Raw genomic sequence first — 23,976 nt, 5'->3', positions numbered from 1 at the left:
TTGCAAAGAAGTGGGCTTCCTACTACTGAACCCCAAAAAATGAGTCAGACTTAACCCACCTGGGGACCCCACCTGAGCCAGGGAACACTTCCTCTATAGGGGCACGTTTGCTGCAGGCGTGTTCTCTGGGGGCAGCTCTCCTCGGAGGGAACGGGAGAGAAGAAGAAAGGCTGACCAGCTAGACCCCATTTGCCCCACAGACTTAGTGCTTAGCACTGCATCTTCCAGGGGCCCAGACCCATCTTCCCTTGCCCAAAGGGGCAAGGTCAGACAGTCCCCTGCTGGAACCACGGAGATGGCGCCACCAGGAGCAACTCCCAAGGAAGTGTTTGTTCCCCCTGACCTTAGGCTGCAAATGCAGACTATTTTAAATGTACTCAAGGGCCTCAGAAAAACCATTTTCTTAGAAGTACTTGTTGGAGAAGGCAATGGCACCCTACTCCAGTACTTTTGCCTGGAAAATCCCATGGACGGAGGAGCCTGGAAAGCTGCAGTCCATGGGGTTGCTGAGGGTCGGACATGACTGAGCGACTTCTCTTTCACTTTTCACTTTGATGCATTGGAGAAGGAAATGGCAACCCACTCCAGTGTTCTTGCCTGGAGGATCCCAGGGACGGGAGAGCCTGGTGGGCTGCCGTCTGTGGGGTTGCAGAGAGTCGGACATGACTGAAGTGACTTAGCAGCAGCAGCAGAAGTATTTGTTACAGTCTTACCCAGTAGTTAAGGTAGGCCCTTGGAAGTTTTCTGTAGGGTAAGGCTGTTATTACTGGGGTGGTATGGTCTGGAATATATTAGAACTAATGTCAAAACTTGTGAAATTTATATTCTTCTCTGGTTGCTTTAAACATGGATCTCTGCTCAATAAGGCCCTGCGTTGGGGCCTATGGGGCCTTCAAACTTGTGAGAAAAGGAGCTTATAACTCAGAAGACTGGTATAAAGTCTCCTGAGGCTTAAAACCAGGTAGAAATTGTGCCATATGAGAGGATGCATGAAGTGCTGTGAAGTTTGACTGCAGGGAGACCAAGGGCTAAGGCTGCTTTATAAGGTCCTACTATATCTCAGGTGTGTTTGCCACTCATCTCCTCCTCTTACCATGGTTTAATCTTGAATGTTTGTGACGAGAAGTTTGAGAGGAGGAATCTTTGAAAGAGTAGATGTAACTCTTACTTTGATTACTTCAGCTTTTCAGGTAACTTAATGTTCTCTTTTTAAATGAACAAGCCTTGGCTTAGGGACCCCGCATGTCACTCTGGGAGAAACTGCCAGTGTATCCCCATTTGCCCCATAAGCGTCCATGGGACACTTAAGAAACGTTCTGTCTCTGTAGATTAGGCTTTGGATCTCAGAAACACAATCTCTTTAGAGAGGAACCCATCAGAAATGTTACTGGAGGTAAAGCTAATTTGGGAACGAAGAGATATATTTTAGGATGTGAGTTTAATAATAATAATTTGTAACATTTGATTGCCATCCAAGTAACCTACCTCATGGAACAGTCCTCAACAACTCCAGCCAATATTTACCGCTTCTGGCTGTTTGCAGAACTTTAAAGAAACAGAAGATTTGGGGTTTTTTTTTTTTAAGAAAAAAAAAAAAATTGGGGGGAGAAACAGAAGGTGCTGACCGATATTGCTAGGGAAGGCTTCATGAAAGCAGTGACTCGTGTGATGAGTGTTTCAGTTGCTAATATCTGTTGGGTGATATGCCAGGTTTAATTTTAAGCATTTTACCTGAATCATTTCAGTTCATCACTACTGTACTCAACCTGAGCAATAGGTCCTGCCACTCTCCCTGCTCTACAGATGGAGAAACTGAGGCTCGGAGTCATTTACGTACCTTGCCCAAGGTCTCCATCTCCCAAGTGGTGGAGCTGGGATTTGAACCTAGGCTGACTGAGTTCTTAGTGACTAGGCCCTGTAGGGCAAGGCATGTGTGGAAGGACAGGGAGGAGACATGGGCGGGTAAAGTGACTTGCAGGAATTTCAAGGCTAAGGTGAGGCATTTGGCTATGGTCTCATGGCAAATGGGAAGCTGTTATAGATTCTTGAGTAGGAGGCTGTTGTCATAGAAACAGGCTGGGCTACTTAGGGAGGTCGGGGCAGCAGTGGTGTGTGTGCAGAGCAGAGGGTGGAGGAAGGGAGGGGAGGAGGGAAGGGGCAACCCTGACTCCTCACAGAGGCTCTTATAAATGTTTCTGTGCTTGTCCCCTGAATGTACTTATTTGAAAATGGTTTGGCTGGGCTTTCTGCATAGGGAATGAGGCTCCCGTGGGTGAAACCAACCTTTTCCCATCTCTGAGGCCTCACAGGGTTGGCCGGCCAGCTGGTCACAAAGTCAGTTTGTTTCTTGGCCAGTGGAATAGAAGCTGACTTCATCCTCAGGCCTTGCTTGAGGGCAGGCGCTGAAAGGTCCCCTTGTGGGGACACACACTGGGCTTTGCCGCAGTCCTTGCCCTCTCTTTGCTGGCCTGTGGAGATGTCGGAGGATATGAGAGAAAGAGGGGGAAGCACGTATCCTTTCCAGTCCGGATGGGAGTGTGTAATTGCCTCCCACCCAGCAGCCCTGCCTTCGTGCGCGCCGGCCAGGGCTCTGTCCAGAGCCTCGCAGGCCTCTGGTGTGAGCGTGAAGGGCACAAGGCAGCTCCTTCTCCGTTATATTCAGTTTTCGCCGTGGCTGCAGAACGAGGCGGGCGTTGAAGTCTGAGCAAGAGGGAGCTGCCAAGAGCTGCTGGCCCAGACTTCGTCCTGCCTCTTCTCACTGTTTCTGCAGACCTGTGGAAGTTTTGTAATCGAATCCTGCTGACCCTCAAAGTCAGATTGCCTGGGGGCTTCTCAGGCCCTTTGCTGGATCCCCAGGTTGGGAAGTCTGTTGTGGGGTCTAGAGCTTCTGCAACAGTGCGAGAACTTCTCGGGGTGGAGGACCCACCCACGGGCTTGTGCATGCGTGCTTAGTCACATCAGTCGTGTCCGACTCTCTGCGACCTCATGGACCACGGCCCGCCAGGCTCCTCTGTCCACGGGATTCTCCAGGCAAGAATACTGGAGTGGGTTGCCATTTCCTTCTCCAGTGATGAAGTATGAAGTGACTGAAGTGAAGTCACTCAGTCGTGTCCCACTCTTTGCCACCCCATGGACTGTAGCCTACCAGGCTCCTCCCTCCATGGGATTTTCCAGGCAAGAGTGCTGGAGTGGAGCCCTTGGTGGAGCTAATGGCGACCTCCTCCACGAGGACGAATGCCACACGCTGCGCCTCCCAGGACTGCCCCGGCCCTGCGGCAGGCCGCTGCTGACCCGAGCCTCCGCAGAAGGCCCTCAGACCCAGGCAGGTCTGGGTCAGTCTCTTGTGGGGTCACTGCTCCTTTCCCTGGGTCCTGGTGCACACAAGGTTTGGTATGTGCCCTCCTAGAGTCTCTGGTGGATATGAAGTTTGATTTTAGACGTGATTGTGCCCCTCCTCCCGTCTTGTTGGGGCTTCTCCTTTGTCCTTGGTCGCGGGGTATCTTTTTGGTGGGTTGCCGCATTCTCCTGTCAGTGATCGTTCAGCAGCGAGTTGAGATCTTGGTGTTCTCCCAGGAGAAGATGAGCACACGTCCTCCCTTTTCCCCTTAGGAACCTCCTCTTTCTCATGAGCACTCTGATTCTGCTGTGCTGGTTGACCTGGGTGTGATTTCTGTCTTCTCCTGTGAGCATTTTTCCCATCTCAGAACATACCACCTGTTTTATTGCAAGTCATCATTGTCAGTAGCTGTGTAATTCACTCAGAAATAGTCTTGAGATATTTGATGCCTGTGGGAATTAAAAATCCACTGTAGAACATCGGAGAACAACCTCAAAATGGGTGAGAGATGTGAGCCTTCTGCCCGGCACCACCAAATCAAGATGTAACTTCTGTGTGGAGGGATGCTGACCCTGAGGTTTGGGCATCCTGGGAAGCTGTGCGAAGGAGGGCTGTTCTTGTTTCCTGTCGGGTAGGCGCTCTGAAGCCTAAGCCAGTGCTGGAAAAGGGAGGGAAGGGCATATATGGCCGTTGGGGCTGCCTCCCTGTGAGCTGTGTGCCAGGTCCAGCTAGGAAGAGCCCGCAGGCCCCTGCACTGAAGCGTCTCAGATCCGTCTCCTCCAACCCGTGTTCACTTGGTCCCCAGGCTGACTCATTGATGGGGTGGTAGGTGGTGCCTGAGATGGCTGAAGCTTTGTGTCTTACTTTTTTTTCAGAACCAAAACACATCTTCCCTATTTTGGAAGACCGGTGTTTGTGTTGTTGTTGTAGTGTGTGTGGGTTTGCTTGAAATTTAAAATTTGAAGCATCATTCCTTGTATTGAGAAGAGAAGCTACTATGATCTTTGGTTTGGATAGCAGTGGTTTTTTGGTCCCTTCCTTTGTTGTAAAAAGTGTTAACGTTTTATAGTCTTAACTTGATCTCTTTTGGAGACATGTTTTACTTTATATACCTGACTTTCTGCTGGTGAGTTTAGGTCATTTTCCTCTGAGTAGGAATGTGAAATTGCATCCTCCCTATGATTGGATGAAAAGAGCATTTTGGTTCTTTTCAGCACAGGGTGATAACGTAGGCAGAAAAGGAGGGCTGGATGAGATCCCAGAGGTGAGGGGCTGCCTCAGGCTGCAGTTCCTCAGTGTCTTAAAAGCAGCTTCTGAATTCCATTCTTTCCCTGAACTTGAGAAAAGCCAGCCCCAGCCCCGCCCTTTAGCCAGGGCCACACCCAGGGATTTCAGGTGCCCCTGAAAACCTCCTAGCCTAGGAATTGTTCGTTGGTTTACAAGCTCTTCTTGTTTGGCCTGCAGATTTTTTTTTTTGTAATGTGCGGTTGGCTGCCTTTAGAGGGCCAAGCCTGCTAGCTCACCGTAGGCCCCGTTGCTGAATGCTTACCTCTCTCCTTACTTCTTGCTTCCCAAGAAAGGCACTTGGATGTGCATCTCCTGAAACAGCTTAAATTCTGAGTTGATGAGTTTGTGAAAAGGCTTGTATGTATCAGAATGGACCCCAGGCTCACTGCCTAGCCTGATGAGGAGAGAGGTTGCTGAGTGTGCTCAGTGGTCTGTGCGGATCCGTGCACACAGGCCCAGGCTGGACCCGAGAAGCCCCTTTCTGCAGTGGCTGGTCTGCCCTTGGCTGGCTGGAATCGGGCGTTTTTTATCCAAGGAGCCATTTAGAAATTGTCCTTGTCACTTTGGTTCGGTGGACCCAGTGGACTGCTCAATCTCAGGACTAGTGTGGGGTGGAAGTGGGACAGTGATGGGATCTGAATCTGGCCCCCTTTTCAGTTACACTCCCAGGTTACAGTCACCACCTCCCCCACCTTAAACAAATTTCAAGTATATGTTCTAATCACAATTTCTACAGTTATTATGAAGTCCAAATTTGCAAGGAAAGGGGAACAGGGATGGATGTTGAGGCTGCCAGCTATGGATTTAGGCCCTTGGAATGGAGGTAGCAGGATGGGCTTAAAGGATTTTTCTCTATTTATTCAGAAAATCCAGTCTCTCTCAACACATCCCCTAGAGGTGATATATAAATTACCTTTGGCCTGTTATTTCCCAGTCATTTTCACTGTGCATTAGAAGGAGAAGAAGATGTGTTAATAGGAAATTCATGTATATTAGCTGTATTAGCATAAGATTATTTGGAAGTAGATGGATGAAAATGAAATAAAGAAGTACTATTTATAGCCAGGCTTGTTCCAAGCCACATCCATATCTGGAGATTCCCCCCACCCCGCAGGCAGTGAAGAGGTCACGTCCTGGCCTGATCCCTTCCCTGAAGCAGCGCTTTCATTTCTGCCTTTGGTTGTTCACATCCTGACGGGTCTGCTGGTTGAGGCAGGCTTTTCTCAGGACAGGCCTGGGATCCTGACAGGTCATCCTCCCCACTTTTTCCAGGTCCAGTGCTGACCACATACTTCCCCACAAAGGTCATGAAGTGTTGGGTTTCCAGTCTGCTGTTGGGCAGTCCTGCTTCAGCCCGCCAGGCTTCCTGATGTCTCATTCCAGTTCTCTTATTGAGACTTGGATTGCCCTCCTGTCCCTGGCTTCGCATGTTCACTTCCCTCAGACTTCTTTCTCTAGATAACTATCCCCATGGGTGACCTGAGGATGTTGTTGGAACTTGTATTTCTCCCAGATGGTACTCCATTTTCAAATTCCAGAGTCCCCACAGGCTGTAGAGGAACGCAGAAGCTACTTGCCTCAGAGAAAAACTTAGATTTCAGAATGCTCTCCTGAGTACACCTGTGGTCAGTTCAGTGACATTTAGCCAGCTTTGGTGGTTCCTAGAGTTGACAGAGCTTTGATCCACTATGTTAGAGATGCTGAAATTCAGTAATGAGCTGTTCTACTTTTTATGTTTAGCGTGCATTATTAGGAATATGAAAGCATTAGGGATAGTATTGTTTTGGGGAAAGCCCTCCTGTTCCCGGTCCCTTGCTAGTCACAGGGGATTAAAAAAAACAACAACAACAGGAAATAAAATTACTAGTTAAAGAATCTAGTTAAAAAGATAATAGATGGGGGCGGGGAGGAGGGGAAGGATGCAGCTTCTATTTATGTCTTCTCCCCATTGAAGAGACAGCAGATACTATGTGGTGTTGCATGCGACACAGAAAATATTGCCCTCTTTTGACAGTATAATTTGAGTAAAACATTGTTTCACAGTGGCAGAGTCTTCCATTATAATCCTAACCAGTCTCTTTTGACAGATGAGAGGGGTGGCGCAGGGCAGTGAGGTGGCTTGTCCAAGGCGTGACACCAGGTAGCGCTGGACGAGGACCCAGGACTGCTGGACCCCCGCTGGGGGCGCCTCTCTGGCCTGTTCAGCCGGGTCTGGCTGTTGCTGAGAAGCAGCAGGAGAAGCCTTAGCAAGCACCCTTCCTCACGATTCCTGACCTTCCTTCTGGACTTACGGTGAGGGAGAAGCATCTCCTCTGGAAAACACGGGCCTCGGCAGCTTTCTTAGCTTTCCTTCCCCACCAGCCTCCTTCCCCCGTGAGAAGCAGAAGCTGGGCTCCAGGGACGACAGTTAGTCTGAAGTAGAAAATAGGGGCAACCACAGATCTACTGTTTACTTCTGCGGTGGCTTTGCATGTGAAATAGAACCTGCCTTCAAGTTGTGTTTGGTGTGACCATCTTTTCAAAGTAAACAGCAGCAGTGAAAAATACTCTGCTTTGGTCACAAACACCATGTAATTTGTCATAGCACAGAATGACAGGTATTCACGCTCAAGCTGGGAAGTCTGGCTCTTGCTTTGATTTTGGTCTTTACTGGTTGAATGTTAGCAGAACCTTGTACCTGAGACCTTGCAACAGGTATTGCTGTAGTGTATTCAAGTTATAGGGACCAGAACTCTATAGTCTCAGCTGGTATTTTCTGTTTTGTGTTAGAACAAGTGTTGACTTAGTACCCCCTGGGGCCCCCCCCCCCCAAAAAAAAATTGCTGACCCAGTTATCTGATTCTGGAGTTTTTTATTTTTATTTTTTTTAATTCAGCTGAGATAGAATGCTTTTCAGAAGTCCTCCTTCTGAACACCTGCTGAGTTCATTGTGCTGCTGTTGTTCCTTATATGTATCCAGCAGATCAGCCAGCGTGTTTCTGAGGTTAAAAGGTTGGTCTGGGCCATTGAACTTCAAGTTCTCTGTAGATTGCAGAGGGGGAATTCTTACTGTGGCCTGATCAGAGTTACCCAGGGGTGTGCTGGCAGTGAGATTCCATCTTTTAAATCTTCTGGGTCCCCTCCACTCTCAGTTGGCTGACTCTGGGGACATGTGTTTCCAAACAATTCTATCTTAGGTCCACCTTGCATCCAGACGTAACACCACCCAAAGAAGACCATTCCCGTGGCCCCCCATCTGTCGCTTCTTTCGTGGCTCAGGCCCCAGCCTTCAGTACTTAGTGAATGCGGGGAAATGATGGTGGGAAGCAGATTGGTTCTGCAGGCAACGATCTGAACGAATGTGAAACCCTGCTGAGAGCCTTTTTGAGTCTGAACCAAAGACAAAGAGGTTTGACCCTTGTCCAGTAATAATGAGCTCCCCAGGAGCCAGAAAACAAGAAACAATAGTTATTGTCCTTTGTCTGGAAGATCCATTATCTAGAAGCTTTTGGGGAGAATTGGATGTTAGTAGGATCTCCGTTTCAGGATGCACCTCTCTGTGGGCGAGGTACAATGAGATGTGAGAACTGAAATTTTCCTAACCCCGTTTTTCTGCCATCATCAAAAGCGTCTGTTAAGCAACAATCTGTAGAGGCCTTGACGCTCTCTACAGATAAATGGGACAGACATGGTCTTATGGCTGGAAACAGCTCTGTTGTGACAGGGCCAGAGGCACAGACAAATGGCACAACATTAAACAGTAGCCTCAGATTGCGGCGGTGAGCAGCAGACATACATTTTGTGAATAGTTGAGTCTTGATACTTGATAAGGGTTTAAAAGACTGATCCTGTTACTTGGTTAAACTGTAATCTGAGTTCTTGTTTTAAAAAAAAATCTTTTAAGTCATGTAACTGATTCCTTCCTCCCTCCCTCCCACCCTCCCTTCTTTCCTGCCTGTGTGAGTGCCAAGCACTGTGCCAGGTGCATGGGATGCGGGCGTGAGAACTGGGCCTCCTTATGTACTTTCTGTGTGTGAGGAAGGCGCCCCTAGCATCAGGCCACATGTGCACGTGGTTGTGTTTGAAAGTTAAAAATATCTGAATTCCATTAGTGATTATCAGAGATGGTGGTGTCAGCTTAGCGCTCCCTTCTGTTGACCCTTGGGGTCACACCAGAACTCAGGAATGCTTTCTCCCTATCCTTATGTGGGGGAACTGGAAGTCCAGTTGAGGTGGGAGGTTTGTAAAAGGGCTTAGAGTGTTTTGCCCTCTAAAGCAGGGTTGAGCTTAATCACAAAGAGGGGTTAGGTATTTGCTGGGAGGGTTGGGGCGGCGGGGAAGCAAGGTTGTGGTTTTTAAATTTCAGTGAGGCTGTTTCTACAGTCTTAAAATTAAGTCTAAAATTATATCTTGCAACACGCCGGCTTTCATCAGTGTGGGTTTTATTTTTGGTTCCACAAGTCGTGTTTGTATAACAGATGAGAGGTTTTTTTTTTTTTTTTTTCCTACTATGTGGGCTTCTGACCCACAGAAAAAAAGCGCTGAACTCAAAGACATGTCCTCCACCACCCCTTCCACGAAGCTTTTTTTTTTTTTTTTTTTTTGTAGACAGACAAATTAAACCCTTAAGCTGTAGCCCTGAAAATAACATATGGCAGATGAACAATTTAATTCACTTAAAGCACCAAGTTCCATTTGGGGGGCAGCAGGGCATGCTCTAGAGAAGGCAGGACACTCAGGGGAGGACCACAGCCAATGGATCACGACCAGTAGAGCTGATTGCCTGTCTGCTGTTCCTTTGACTGTTGATCTGTAGAGTAAGTTGTCATTTGCCTTTGAGATGCTAATTTACACTTCAGCAGTTAGCACAGCTCCTCAGCTCTACTTCCTGGTCCTGGGCTGGGCAAACCTTTCCTGTAAAGAGCCAGCTAGTAAACATTTCAGCTATGAAGGCCCTGTGGTCCTTAGCAACTACTCAACTCTGCAGCCAAAACAAAATACCAACAAATGAGCATGGCTGTGTTCCAATAAAACTTTATTTACATAAACAGGAGCTGGCTGGTTCTGACCCACAGGCTTTCCTTTGCTGTGCTGGCCCATGGTTGACCTCAGTGGCCCAGTTGGTGTCCTACGCAGTTGTTCCCCCCTTTCCCTAAAGGGGAAGCTTGAATGGGCTAAACTTTGTGCTGAGGGTCCTGGAGCTCCTGATTAAGTTGCAGATACCAGGCTGTATGAGCCATGTTCTGGGTTGACTAGGCAAGAACAACACAGCAATAAATTTAGTGAGACACATTGAACGGCATGATGTTTTTACTCGTGATGGATTTACTCATCCTGGCCTTTTGAGATACATGGTAAATCATTCACAGGTTAATAATACTAATAATAATAATCAGCCCTTCTTTCTGTGTAGCCATTCCAAGCATTTTGGTGATTGGGGGAAGTAGGGGTGGAGAAAATGAGTATGTGGGTACCCCAGTTCTTCTCCTGGGGGCCCCCAATTCCTGGTCCAGTGTAAAATGAGAAGGATGGTGGGCCAGAAACCGAACTGTGTGTGTGGCTGGGGTCTTAGCCCTAGAATTGGGGAACAAGTGACCAGGGGCTCTCAGAATCTGGAGGGTGTAGGTTTGGTAGTGTTGACCGGAAAAACATGTGCAAACTTTGAGTGTTAGGTTTCATTCAGTGGGAATGTTAGGACTTGAGCCCGGGAGACAGCATCTCAGCCAATCCTGAGAGAGCTGACTCTGAGGAGGCAGGGGAGGACCCAGGCTATGTACAAGTTTGCAGCAAGGAGGCAGGTAGTCTGAATATTGAAAGACTACTCTGTGGCTCAGTTGGTAAAGAATCCGCCTGCAATGCAGGAGACCTGGGTTCGATCCCTGAGTTGGGAAGATCCCCTGGAGAAGGGAAACGCTACCCACTCCAGTATTCTGGCCTGGAGAATTCCATGGACTGTATAGTCCCTGGGGTCGCAAAGAGTCAGACACAACTGAGCAACTTTCACACTTTTAGGTGGCTCAGTGGATAAATAATCCACCTGCAATGCAGAGACTCAGGAGATGGGGGTTCAATTCCTGGGTCAGGAAGATCCCCTGGAGAAGGCAATGACAACCCACTCCAGTATTCTTGCCTGGAGAATCCCATGGACAGAGGAGCCTGGGGGCTAGTCCATGGTAGAGGACTGAAGAGGACTCTTCAGTCGCAAGGAGGACTGAAGGAATGGAGCAAGCACACACTTAAGAAAAGCCAGATCTGTCACGTGAAGAGATTCAGCCATCTTTTACGTATGGGAAAATGCAAGTCTCCGGGTTTGCTGAAATCGTTTCTTTCATATGCCTCTAACTATCTGGGGCCAGACCTGCTTTCTTTATTGTTCAGTTCCTACTCCCGTTTACTGTAAGGGGTGTCCGATGAGGCCACCTCTCACATTCCACCAGCTCCTCAGCTCTAACGGGGAGGAAGTAGCGGATGGCTTCCAAACAGCTGGCTTTGTTTCAGGCTCAGATATTTGCATTTGAAAGAGACTTGAGTGTAGAGCGGGGAATATTTCATTTCACAGTAGAGTTCCATCTTTTGGGGAACGTTAGGTTTCTGTGCCTACCTAAGGCAAAATCATGGATTGTCGTCGTTGTTCAGTTGCTAAGTCGTGTCTAATTCTTTGTGACCCCATGAACTGCAGCACTCCAGGCTTCCCTGTTCTTCACTATCTCCCAGAGTTTGCTCAAACTCATGTCTATCGAGTCGGGGATACCATCCAACTGTTAGGGGAAGCACACTGATTGAAACCTCCCACCCTGGCCAGGCACCATAGTAACCATTTGCATGAGTTGTTTTATGACAGGAGATCCTGATAAAGAGTACGGAACTAATAAGCCACCACCAACCGGAAGGGTTCGGGAAAGGTCTAAAGGAGACACTGCGTGTCCGTCCACTTCCCAGAATCCCTCTCGCTAGCATCCATCTTGGCTGAGCAATGCGTGCGCCACCAGGAAAGACTCTGAATTAGAATGATTGGCCAAAAGACCACCTGGAAACTAATCCCATCACCATAAAACCCAAGACTGTGAGCCATGCGGCAGAGTAGTTCTCCTGGGTTCCCTTACCCTACTGCTCTCCACCCGGGTGCTTTTTCCCAATAAAGTCTCTTGCTTTGTCAGCACATGTGTCTCCTCGGACAATTCATTTCCGAGTGTTAGAGAAGAGCCCAGTTTCGGGCCCTGGAAGGGGTCCTCCTTCCTGCAACACAATCATCTCATCCTCTGTTGCCCCCTTCTCCTCCTGCCTCCAATCTTTCCTAACATCAGAGTCTTTTCTAGTGAGTAGGCTCTTCACATCAGATGGCCAAAGGATTGGAGCTTCAGCTTCAGCCTCAGTCCTTCCAGTGAATATTCAGGGTCTATTTCCTTTAGGATGGACTAACTAATGTGGATAGTCAAAATTGAACCATGAAAATGCCTGAAATAGCCGTAAAGTAGAGCTCACATGGCTAGCATTTCTTTAGAAAGTTAGCTCCTTGTTAGCTTGGATTTTTTTTATATTTCTTTATTCATTTATTTATTTTTGGCTGTGCTGGGTCTTCGCTGCTGTGCTCGGGCTTTCTCCAGTTGCAGAGAGCAAGGGCTACTCTCTCGTTACAGTGCGCGGGCTTCTCATTGCAGTGGCTTTTCTTGCAGAGCATGGACTCCAGAGTTCTGGCCCAATAGTTGGGGCGCACGTTGTTCCGTGGCATGTGAGATACTGCCGGACCAAACCTGTGTACCCTGCACTGGCAGGCGAATTGTTAACCGCTAGACCACCAGGGAAGCCCTAGCTTAGATTTTTAATCTGTTTTATTTGCTGCTTGAATCTCCATAACCTAGAAGCATACCTGTACATAGTAGATATGAATGAGAATGACCAAGCCCTGTGCTGTGATATCTAGGTATATTTGCATACCATATAGTGTGCATGAAGAATACACCTGTAAACTCCCATTTCATTGGACTTTCAGTGGCTGTTTACAGAAAACAGCCATGAGCGTGGTTGGATCTGCATATTCAGATCACCAGGCTCTTCCTGTTCACACATTCAATGGGAAGTTAGCTGATTTGGTGCTGCTCACTTAGGCCATAAGCACATCTTCCCACTGATAAGCGGTCTGACTAGAAAGCCCTGCCTGTTTAGACACTTGGTCTTTTTCAAAGAAACCCCAGCATCTGAGTGTTCAAGAGAGAACTGTCAGTGGGCTTTGCTCCTCTCAGCGGGCAGAGACTCCTCTATCAGACCCTGCATCCTGCGGGAGAGAGTGTGTGTCAGTAACTGTGTCTTCCATCTAAAACAAAGTCCAGGCCTCCACAGCTGCAGTTTTTTCTCTGGGCTTAGGTATGGATTTGTTTTCTGGACTCAGGGCCCTGGTCCCCCCTTTTCCCCTTGATTGTGGGGGGCAGTGCTTACTGAGAACCTGGCCCTGTGGGAGCAGCAGAGGCTTTCCTGGCTCCGAGATGGGGTTGGGGGCTCCGCTGGCTCTTCTGTTCGTCTTGTCTGCTCTCCCTGTCACCCATTACCCTAGAGTTTTCAACCCTCCCTGGGAAGAGTTTGTCAGTGTCTATTAAAATTTAACCACCTTCCTGATCCAGCATTCATCTTCTGGATGTCAGTCCTCCTTAAAGCCTCTACATGTGCAGAGAGAGACATGCGATACCCACCATACGGGCACTATCGATTATACCTTGTTCCTAAGGGTGAAAACTCAGACAGTGTGAATGTCTGCCACTAGGGTCATAGAGACTAAATTACCGTGGGTCTGGGCTGTGGACTTCTGTATAGTAGTTTCAGTCAGTTCAGTCGCTCAGTCATGTCCAACTCTTTGCAACCCCATGAACCACAGCACACCGGGCCTCCCTGTCCATCACCAACTCTTGGAGCCATATCCATTGAGTCAGTGATGCCATCCAACCATCTCATCCTCTGTTGTCCCCTTCTCCTCCTGCCCTCAATCTTTCCCAGCATCAAGGTCTGTTCCAATGAGTCAGCTCTTTGCATGAGGTGGCCAAAGTATTGGAGCTTCAGCTTCAACATCAGTCCTTCCAATGAACACCCAGGACTGATCTTTAGGATGGACTGGTTGGATCTCCTTGCAGTCCAAGGGACTCTCAAGAGTCTTCTCCAACACCACAGTTCAAAAGCATCAGTTCTTCAGTGCTCAGCAATGGCACCCCACTCCAGTACTCTTGCCTGGAAAATCCCATGGACGGAGGAGCCTGGTAGGCTGCAGTCCATGGGGTCGCTGAGGGTCAGACACAACTGAGCAACTTCACTTTCACTTTTCCCTTTCATGCATTGGAGAAGGAAATGGCAACCCACTCCAGTGTTCTTGCCTGGAGAATCCCAGGGATGGTGGAGCCTGGCGGGCTGCCGTCTATGGGGTCGCACAGAGTCGGACGCGACTGAAGCAGCTTAGCAGCAGCAGCAGCTTTCTTTATGTAGCAGTTTAAAATGTTGCAAATAGATTTATGTGTTGAACATACAACAATCTGTGGGACATACTGAGTGGGGAGTAACAGAGCGAAGGGCCTACAAGGAAGTGTGACAGGGGTCCCCTCTGGAAGCAGTCAGGTTAGAGTTGGAGTCATGATGGTTAGGGAGATTCAGTTACCTGTATCTGTTGTAATTTACATTTTCCTCGGCAACAAGAATGTAAATATGTGTTGCTTGTATGGATGCTCACTCGCTTAGTTTTATCTGACTCTTTGTGTCCCCGTGGACTATAACCCGCCAAGCTCCTCTGTCGAGGGGATTCTCCAGGCAGGAATACTGGAGTGGGTTGGCCTTCTCTTCTCCAGATTGCTTGTATATTGGTAAATAAATATATTTTAGAATGATGCACTTTTAGGTTTGCAGTTAAATTTCTTGAAAGCAGGGGTGAAAGGCCTGTTGGGGTCACTTCCTGCCCAGTATCCAGCCCCCTGGACTGTCTGCTCTCCCCAGCCTTCAGTCTCTGCTCTGGAGAATATTCTGATTACTGCCCCAAATGACTCTTTGTTGCCAAATCCAATGTTACTTCTGGCATCTCATCAGCTGGTGGTATTTGACACACACTGCTGGCTCAGCTTCTCTCTGGCTCTGTGTCTTTTCAGTTTCTTTCTTGTTTTTTTTTTTTTTTTCTTTTTTTTTTTTACCCCTTCTTCCCAGTCCCTGAATGTTTGCATTCCTCAGCTCTCTGGGCTGTTCCCAGCTGTGTCTCCTTCATCCCCCACTCCTCCACCTGGGTTCCTCTCCTGGTAAATTTACTTATTCCATTGAGTGCCTCCTTTGCCATCTCTTCTGGCCCCTACCAGTCCTCTTCTGTAGTCCTGCTCTCTCGCCATCTGCCCATATTCCTCCGTGATTCTGGAAGCCTATACTTAAGGGAATTACTGCCCCTGCACCCTGAAACCGCCCCTCTCCTGTGCTTCCTATCCGCTGCTGGCCCACCATCCAACCCGCCGCCAAACTAGAAATGGGGAATCTTGGTCCTTGGTCCCTCTGCCTTCCATCATAGGCCACAGCAGTCAGCACATAGGACCTGGGTATTCCGTGGCCCCAAGCCCCACTGCTGTTGCCTCATTGAAGCTTTATATGAGTTTTCGCTGGGATTAACTCTTATCCCTCCTTCAAGGTTAGGAAGTGGAGTGGTTCTTTGTACATTCTGCCTTCATAAATCCTAATTCCCTGAGCAGATTGATGGTAGCTGCCCCCTGTTCCCCTTCTGAGGAAGAGCCCCTCATGTCATCATTATTAGTCAGTTCTCTGCAAGTTGTCTTGTTTCAATTGAAAGCTTATTATTTGAAGTTTGTGATTGGAGTTGTTTTCTAACTATCTAATCATATTTGTGGTGGTTTGATCCTGAAAGGCTCATGGTGGAGGGGGAGCTGTGAACTCTAGCATCGTCTCTGTCTTGCATGCTTCTGAGATCCTGGGGAGTTACTATTGAGGACATTAAGTTCCTGACTGCAGAGGTGACTGGGTCAAATAAAACCAGGCTCAGTGGAATTTTAGTTACCCTTATAACTTTTAATGGGCTTCCCAGGTGGCTCAGTGGTAAACAATCTGCCTGCCAATGCAAGAGATACAAGAGACACAGGTTTGATCCCTGGGTCAAGAAGATCCCCTGGAGTAGGAAATAGCAACCCACTCCAGTATTGTTGCCTGGGAAATCCATGGGCAGAGGAGCCTGGCAGGCTACAGTCCATGAAGGTACAAAGAGTCAGACAGGACTGAGCAACTGAGCACCCACATACGACTTTTAATAATGACACATTGTAAACTTTTCTCTTAAAAATATTTAGAAATCTGAACAAGAGAGCTGTGAGTACTGGTGGTTACTCTTTTTTTGTTTGGCTGCTCTGCATTGCACGTGCGATGATCTTGGTTCCCTGACCAGGGATGGAACCTGCGCCTCCTACCTTAGAAGTGCAGAGTCTTAACCACTGGACCACCAGGGAAGTCCCTGGTGGTTACTGTTTTTAAAAATAGCCCCCACAATCCCGAAAGGGCCTCAAAGGTAATAATTTACAGAGAAATGACTCTTGATTGCTAGAAGCCGTCAAGGGGAAGATGGAAGCTGATTTTAGCCTTCCCCGTTTTGCAACTCCTGTTCATGGGTGGGTAACAGACATGGGTGGGTCCACTGTCATGGACACTGGAATTTTCCCACAGAGAAAACTAAACTGCCTTTTAAAGTTTACAAATAATTGGAATGTCAGAAAGGGGAGAGAGTCTTGGTCCTGAAGTTTATTTCAAGTAAGATACTAAACAGAACCTGTAGATCTAGTTCTAGGTTTTGTGATATCTCTCCTGCTCAGCTCTCCCCAAGCTTTCTTTGCAGCTTGGTTTCATTCAATGTCCTAAAAATTTGATATAATGGAAGGTAAGACTCCATTCTGAAGGAGATCAGCTTTGGGATTTCTTTGGAAGGAATGATGCTAAAGCTGAAACTCCAGTACTCTGGCCACCGTATGCAAAGAGTTGACTCATTGGAAAAAGACTCTGATGCTGGGAGGGATTGGGGGCAGGAGGAGAAGGGGACGACAGAGGATGAGATGGCTGGATGGCATCACTGACTCGATGGATGTGAGTCTGAGTGAACTCCGGGAGTTGGTGATGGACAGGGAGGCCTGGCGTGCTGCGATTCATGGGGTCGCAAAGAGTCGGACACGACTGAGCGACTGAACTGAACTGAACTAAAGACTCATTAGCTTTGCTAATGTGCCGTTTACTCATCTCTCTAAAATAATGTTATGGGGACATGATGCTCCTTTTCCTCTTCATTTCTGTAAGAACCACTCCCAAATTCTATTCCTTATTTCTAAGTTTATATCATGTGGGCCCCTGGCCAACTAGACCTATAGGCCTTTCTAACCCTGCCATTATTTCTTCACATTTATTTGCCTAAGATTCAAATTGTTTTAAGGGCATAGCCAGCATCTCCCCTCAACAGACAAGCCATGGGGATTTTCTAGCAAACATCTCTAGGCTTAATACTTGTGTTGATGTTTTGAAATGTCTTCCCTGATTTGGAAGTTCAGATATATTTTCTTTTGAGTGGTGACTAGGTCTCTGAAAGACAGGTAGTGAGTACTGTTTTTAGAACTCAGTTCTTATACAGGCATACCTTGTTTTGTTGTGCTTTACTTACAAACTGAAGGTTTGTGGGAACCCTGCCTCGAGCAAGTGAATCAGTGTGCCATTTTCTGAACAGCATTTGCTCATTCTGTGTCGCACTTGGATAATTCTTGCAGTATTTCAAACTTGTTCATTACTGTTGTTACATGTTCAGTGATCTTTGATGTTACTGCCATGACTCACCAAAGGCTTAGATGATTGGTGTTCTTTAGCAATAAAATATTTTTCAATCTTATATTATTAAATTTTTAAACAATGCTTTTTTAAAAAAAAATCACATAATGCTATTGCACACTTAATAGACGGCGGTTTAGTGTAAACTTAACTGTTATGTGCCCTGGAAAACCAAAAAATTCATGTGGCTTGCTTTACTGTGCTCTTTGCTTGATTGCGTTGATCTGGAACCAAACCCACAGTATCTCTGAGGTATACCTATATAGATGTGCCAGGGAAAGGTTCACCTTATTGAAAGTTGCCAGTACAATTGTTCCTTGGTATCCCTTTGGGGATTGGTTCCAGGACCCTCTTGGATATCAAAATCCACTGATGCTTAAGTCCCTTATATAAAACGCACTTGCATATAACTTAGGCACATCCTCTTATATACTTTAAATCATTGCTGTATCTAATTAAATACTTAATTAAATTGCTTAAAATATCTAATATTATGTAAATAGTTCCAGGTACATGGCAAATTCAAGTTTTGTTTTTTGAAAGTTTCTGGGGAAAAAAAATTTTTTTTAATTTTTTTTTGTGGTTAGTCAAATCCATAGATGCAGAACTGGCAGTTATACAGAAGTTCAACTGTATCTTTCAGTATGAATCCTTTGGTAAAGTGAATAGAGTGTCTACTGAGTTCTAAGATGTTCATCTCCCCTCTTGTTTAAATCAGAATGCATCAGCCAATCAGGGGTTCATGTAATGTGCCTGACTTCCTCCCCCCAAAGTTTTTTTTTTTTTTTTAAATAATAACTTTAGAATTAAATACGTTTGCTTAATGGCTACTATGGATCAAGAACTGTGATGAGCCCTTTTTACAAGGATTCACTGATTTAATTCTCAGAGCAGCTTCATGAGGTGGAAGGCAGTATTATTTCATTGTACAGATAGGGAAACTGAGGCTCAGCTAGCGTGTGTAATTTTCCCAAGTTATTAGTGGAGTTAGGGTTGGAAGTCCGCATGAGCTCTTTATTCTCACTGATACTTTGTGACTTTGAGTTTGGTTGCTCAGTGGTTGGGAGGAATCTCCTTGCCCTCGGGTCTGTACAGAACCAACACAGATGCAGTGTCCCTGGATGCCCAGAGCCAGACCTAAGAGGCAACATCCTTAGCAGGCCCATCCCCTCCAGCCCACAGTGTGGAATCTGTGTGTGATGTATGTTTTCTTTTTCTAAAACTGGGATGGAGCTCGGAACAGCAAATATTTAATCAGAGCAAATTCCCGTTGCTAAATCCTGCCAGCTTGTTCTACTTGGAGGTTCTTTACCCAAAAATATTCACCACATGCTGAAAGCTAGACGACTTGAGTCACCCACAGAGCATAAGGCAGGTCTTAGTATTTAGAGTAGGGGGTTGTTTGCCTACTTTTATTGTGGATGAGATATACAGTGCCACACACTCACCCTTTGATGAGCCTAAGGGCCCCAGGCACAGTAAGTAAGGGTTTGGGGGAGGGGAGTTTGTGGGGGATGACAGGGTGGGTGCTCATGCCTGCTGGCAGGAGCATTCTTCTTGAACTGATCTGAGGAGAAGAGAGAATTGGGTGTGGGTAGGGAGGTGGAGAAGAATCTGACTGGGAAAGATGGACTGGGTAAATTAAAGGGAAGCTGACTCCCAAATCACTGCAGGTGGTGACTGCAGCCATGAAATTAAAAGACATTTACTCCTTGGATGGAAAGTTATGACCAGCCTAGACAGAATATTAAAAAGCAAAGACATTACTTTGTCAACAAAGGTCTGTCTAGTCAAGGCTGTGGTTTTTCCAGTAGTCATGTATGGATGTGAGAGTTGAACTATAAAGTGCTGAAGAATTGATGCTTTTGAACTATGGTGTTGGAGAAGACTCTTGAGAGTCCCTTGGACTGCAAGGAGATCCAACCAATCCATCCTAAGGGAGATCAGTCCTGGGTGTTCATTGGAAGGACTGATGTTGAAGCTGAAACTCCAATACTTTGGCCACCTGATGCAAAGAACAGACTCATTTGAAAAGACCCTGATGCTGGGAAAGATTGAGGGCAGGAGAAGGGGACAACAGAGGATGAGATGGTTGGATGGCATCACCAACTCAATGTACGAGTTTGGGTAAACTCCGGGAGTTGGTGATGGACAGGGAGGCCTGGCACGCTGTGATTTATGGGGTCGCAGAGTCGGACACGACTGAGTGACTGAACTGAACTGACATGCATGTTATGGGAGGAGTGTCGGGGTGCTGTGCAAAACGGATTAGCTTTGCTGATAGGGGGAACAGAGAAGGTAGGGGAAGAGCTGAATGAATATTACAGAGCAGTAAATACCATATGAATAAAACAAATAAGGTGGAGGCATGGTGCCTCCTTTTACAAATTTAAAGCAATATTACCTCCTTATGACTTTACTATCGTGTGAGATGAGTGCAATTGTGCGGTAGTTTGAGCATTCTTTGGCATTACCTTTCTTTGGGACTGGAATGAAAACTGACCTTTTCCAGTCTTGTGGCCACTGCTGAGTTTTCCAAATTTGCTGGCATATTGAGTGCAGCACTTTCACAGCATCATCTTTCAGGATTTGAAATAGCTCAACTGGAATTCAATCACCTCCACTAGCTTTGTTCGTAGTGATGCTTAGCACTTTCACAGCATCATCTTTCAGGATTTGAAATAGCTCAACTGGAATTCAATCACCTCCACTAGCTTTGTTCGTAGTGATGCTTCCTAAGGCCCACTTGATGGACAGGGAGGCCTGGCATGCTGTGGTTCATGAGGTCACAAAGAGTCGGATATGACTGAGCAACTGAACTGAACCTCCTTATTACCAGTACCACTCATAGGGTGCAGCTTTTGTTTCCTGCTACAGGCTCTGAAACATTCACTTGTACGGGGTCCCCCATGACTTCAGCAGATGAAGATTTTAACCGTGTGAATTTGCTCACTCACTATGAAACAGCTGAAAATTCAGACTCCTTCAGAAAGCCCTTGCTAAGGTCTCTCATGACCTGGTGGGGGTGCATCCTGTATCTTAATCACTGTTTTCAAGCAGTTTCCAGACTCACCTTCTCACTGGAATGCTCCAGGGTGCTTCCAACCCTATATGTTAAAAACAAACTCCCAGAGCTCTTTTCAGTTCCTAGGGCTTCCCTGGTGGCTTAAGAGGGTAAAGCGTCCGCCTGGAATGTGAAGACCTGGGTTCAATTCCTGAGTCAGGAAGATTCCCTGGAGAAGGGATAGGCTACCCACTCCAGTACTCTTGCCCGGAAAATCCTATGGACAGAGGAGCCTGGGAGGCTGCAAGTCCATGGGGTCCCAAAGAGCTGGACACGACTGAGCAACTTCACTTTCCTTTTTCGCTTTAACCCTACTCCCCCTCCACCCTAAAAACTTTAAAAAGGCAGATAAGAACCCTCTCGCTATCCTTCAGTCCTGCCAACTATGACTTCTACCCATAGACTTTGTATTTTTTCTGCTACTAGTTTCCTTTCTTCAACTGTTACCCGGACTGTTAATTCAGTGGCCTTCAAATCCTCCTGCCTCAAACTTGTCCCTTTTCTCACATGTTCTTCACTTTGTAGCCAAAGGCATTCCAGCTTAAATAGCTGTTTCCCTTTCCTTACAGTGTGGGAGCCAGACTTCTTGGCGTGGCGTATACCCGGCCCTTCTCACCAAGATCATGCCTTATTTTGAGCTTTATCTCTTGGCAAGGAATACTTTTTTAGTATAAGTATGCCCCATTCAATATTTAGTCTAACTGTATCCCAAAATATTGTTATATTAAAAATTAGTTGTTATTTATACAACATTTAAATTTAACTAGACAATCTGTGTTTTACCTGGCTTGGTCAAAAAATAATAGCAATATCTCTCTTTGTGCATTTACATCTTGCTGTGATCTAAAAAAATTGGAGTTGCAGGAACTTGCTGACCACAAAATGTTTGGTATTTCTTTATGAAATATTTTATAGCTATGCATGAAAGTAGAACTATTATAATGGGATCTCAGTAGCAATGCATTTTTGCCCAAGACACTCATTTAAAAAAAAATCATATTTGAGATCCAGGTATAGTAATGATTGCAGATCTTTTCTGAGGGAGAGAATCCTCAGGGAGGAAGATGAACTTCAATTACATTTAGTCTTCCTTCTGTTTATGGAAATCTTTTATTTTAAAACTTTTTAAATTTTTATTTTTTGGCTGCACTAGGTGACTTGTGGGATCTTAGGTCTCGGATGGAAATTTTAATAACCTCATTGCTTAGGCTCTTTTCTGTAGAATAAACGAAATTATCATGCTTCAGCTTTACCTTTAGTGTTTTGTCCTTTCTCTCGCTGGTTTTAGTTTTTGTTTTGTGAGTAAAGGCTAAATGTGATTTTTCAACTCATTTTCTGTTCTGAAGAGTGTTCAGCTTTGATGCTGGTAAGAAGCAGATTTTTCTCTTTTTTTTTTTTAAACAGTAAATCTTTATTTTCTGACATTAATAGAAATGTGCTGCTTGTTCTCATAATGTAAGTTTTTAATTATTCTGATAATGTAAGTGGGTTTTATATTAAAACTTTCTAATTATACTGGAATAAACATATTCAAAAGCAGAGACATCACTTTGCCAACTAAGGTCCGTCTAGTCAAGGCTATGGTTTTTCCTGTGGTCATGTATGGATGTGAGAGTTGGACTGTGAAGAAGGCTGGGCGCCGAAGAATTGATGCTTTTGAACTGTGGTGTTGGAGAAGACTCTTGAGAGTCCCTTGGACTTCAAGGAGATCCAACCAGTCCATTCTGAAGGAGATCAGTCCTGGGATTTCTTTGGAAGGACTGATGCTAAAGCTGAAACTCCAGTACTTTGGCCACCTCATGCGAAGAGTTGACTCATTGGAAAAGACTCTGATGCTGGGAGGGATTGGGGGCAGGAGGAAAAGGGGACGACCGAGGATGAGATGGCTGGATGGCATCACTGACTCGATGGACGCGAGTCTGAGTGAACTCCGGGAGTTGGTGATGGACAGGGAGGCCTGGCGTGCTGCGATTCATGGGGTCGCAAAGAGTCGGACACGACTGAGCGACTGAACTGAACTGAACTGAACTGAAACCATTTATCAGATTAAGATCCATAAATAAAGAACTCCAGTGGATCAAGTAAAAATCCTATTAACCACCAATTCACAGAACAATATATTAAATTAAAAAAAAGATGTGAACCTTACTAGTAATGAGAACTATGGACATTGAAACAGTTTCATGGTTTTTAACCCTTAAATGTGGTGCTCAGGCTGGGAATGTGAGCAGTCTCAAATATTGCTGGTGGGATATAAATGCAGCCTTTGAAAACAGTGATTTGACTTTGTTGCTTGAAATTTTAAAATGTAGCTACTACCTGACCCATTGATTTCATTGCTAGGTTAGGAGTTTATCCTACATAAATAAAGACATATGTGCGCTTAATCTCTATATTTACACATTTTAAGAAAAAATACCCGTGCATTATAAGCATAACTTTCAAAAATTCTGATGCTGGATTTCAGAATTCATTAGGGGTAAGTGAAGGGTGAGTGGTACGTTATGAGCGCTATATCTCTAAAAAGGATTCAGAGAAAATTAAGGAAAAGGTCTTTGGAAGAGAGACTTTCTTCTCAGTCTTAATTTCTCTTGGTACATGGTGTATTTCACATTGGATTTTGACTTGCAGGCTGAAAGAACCACACCAACTCTTCCTTATGTAGTTTTAACAAAGACTTTCTCTCTTTTTCTTCAGATCCCTTATTTTGAAGATATTTGTAAAGGCATTAAAGCTGGTGACACCTGTGAGAAGCTGGTGGGGTATTCTGCAGTATACAGAGTCTGTTTTGGAATGGCCTGTTTCTTCTTCATCTTCTGCCTCCTGACCTTGAATATCAACAACAGTAAAAGCTGTAGAGCCTACATTCACAATGGGTGAGTCTTCACAGGGATCGTTTCTCCTTTCCTTGAACTCAGAGCAGCATTCCAAGGCGTCTTCTACTCGTCACACCCTCTGACTGCTTTTCCTCTACTTGAAATTGTTGACAGTGATTTTAGAGAAGGTGGAAATTACACTTTTCACCGCACAGTGGACTAAGAACCGAATTCCTGTTTGTGACACCTGATGCCATAATGAGAAATGCAGTGGAGATAAGAGTTTATTTCTCATACCAAGACCTTCCCCCAGGTCATTTCCACCCTGCAACAAAAGGGTTTGGCAGAATCAGAGGCCAAACATTGAGTCTGTCTAATTATGGGAGGAGGCAGTCCCCAGTCACTTAATTTCTTCCCCTCCATTTGAAGTGAACAGAATCATGGATTGACACACTTACCTTCTAAGAGGTCTTTTGTCCTTCCTTGAATATCATTTGAATACATTTCCTGTTTTTTTTTTTTTCCCCCTCCAGCTTTTGGTTCTTTAAACTTCTGCTGTTGGGGGCCATGTGCTCAGGAGCCTTCTTCATTCCAGATCAGGAGACCTTTCTGAATGGTACGAATGGAGAGTTGGGGGTGTCTATTTATTGTGTTTTCACCCACTTTGTAAAATTTTT

The 23,976-nt window shown here is 45.9% G+C and overlaps 1 protein-coding gene across 1 annotated transcript in view; it reads left to right on the top strand.

Moving 5' to 3' along the window:
* SERINC5 (serine incorporator 5) overlaps positions 1-23,976 on the top strand; it is a 68,855-nt gene that overhangs the window by 17,987 nt on the left and 26,892 nt on the right. Inside the window, exons 3-4 of the mRNA XM_052647068.1 lie at positions 23,181-23,359; positions 23,833-23,915. Of these exons, the coding sequence (XP_052503028.1) occupies positions 23,181-23,359; positions 23,833-23,915 (262 nt within the window). The remainder of the gene's footprint in view (positions 1-23,180; positions 23,360-23,832; positions 23,916-23,976) is intronic.

The sequence above is a fragment of the Budorcas taxicolor genome, chromosome 10 (genome assembly GCF_023091745.1).
Source record: "Budorcas taxicolor isolate Tak-1 chromosome 10, Takin1.1, whole genome shotgun sequence".
NCBI classification, from domain to species: domain Eukaryota; kingdom Metazoa; phylum Chordata; class Mammalia; order Artiodactyla; family Bovidae; genus Budorcas; species Budorcas taxicolor.
This window is presented reverse-complemented; position numbering and strand designations above follow the sequence as displayed.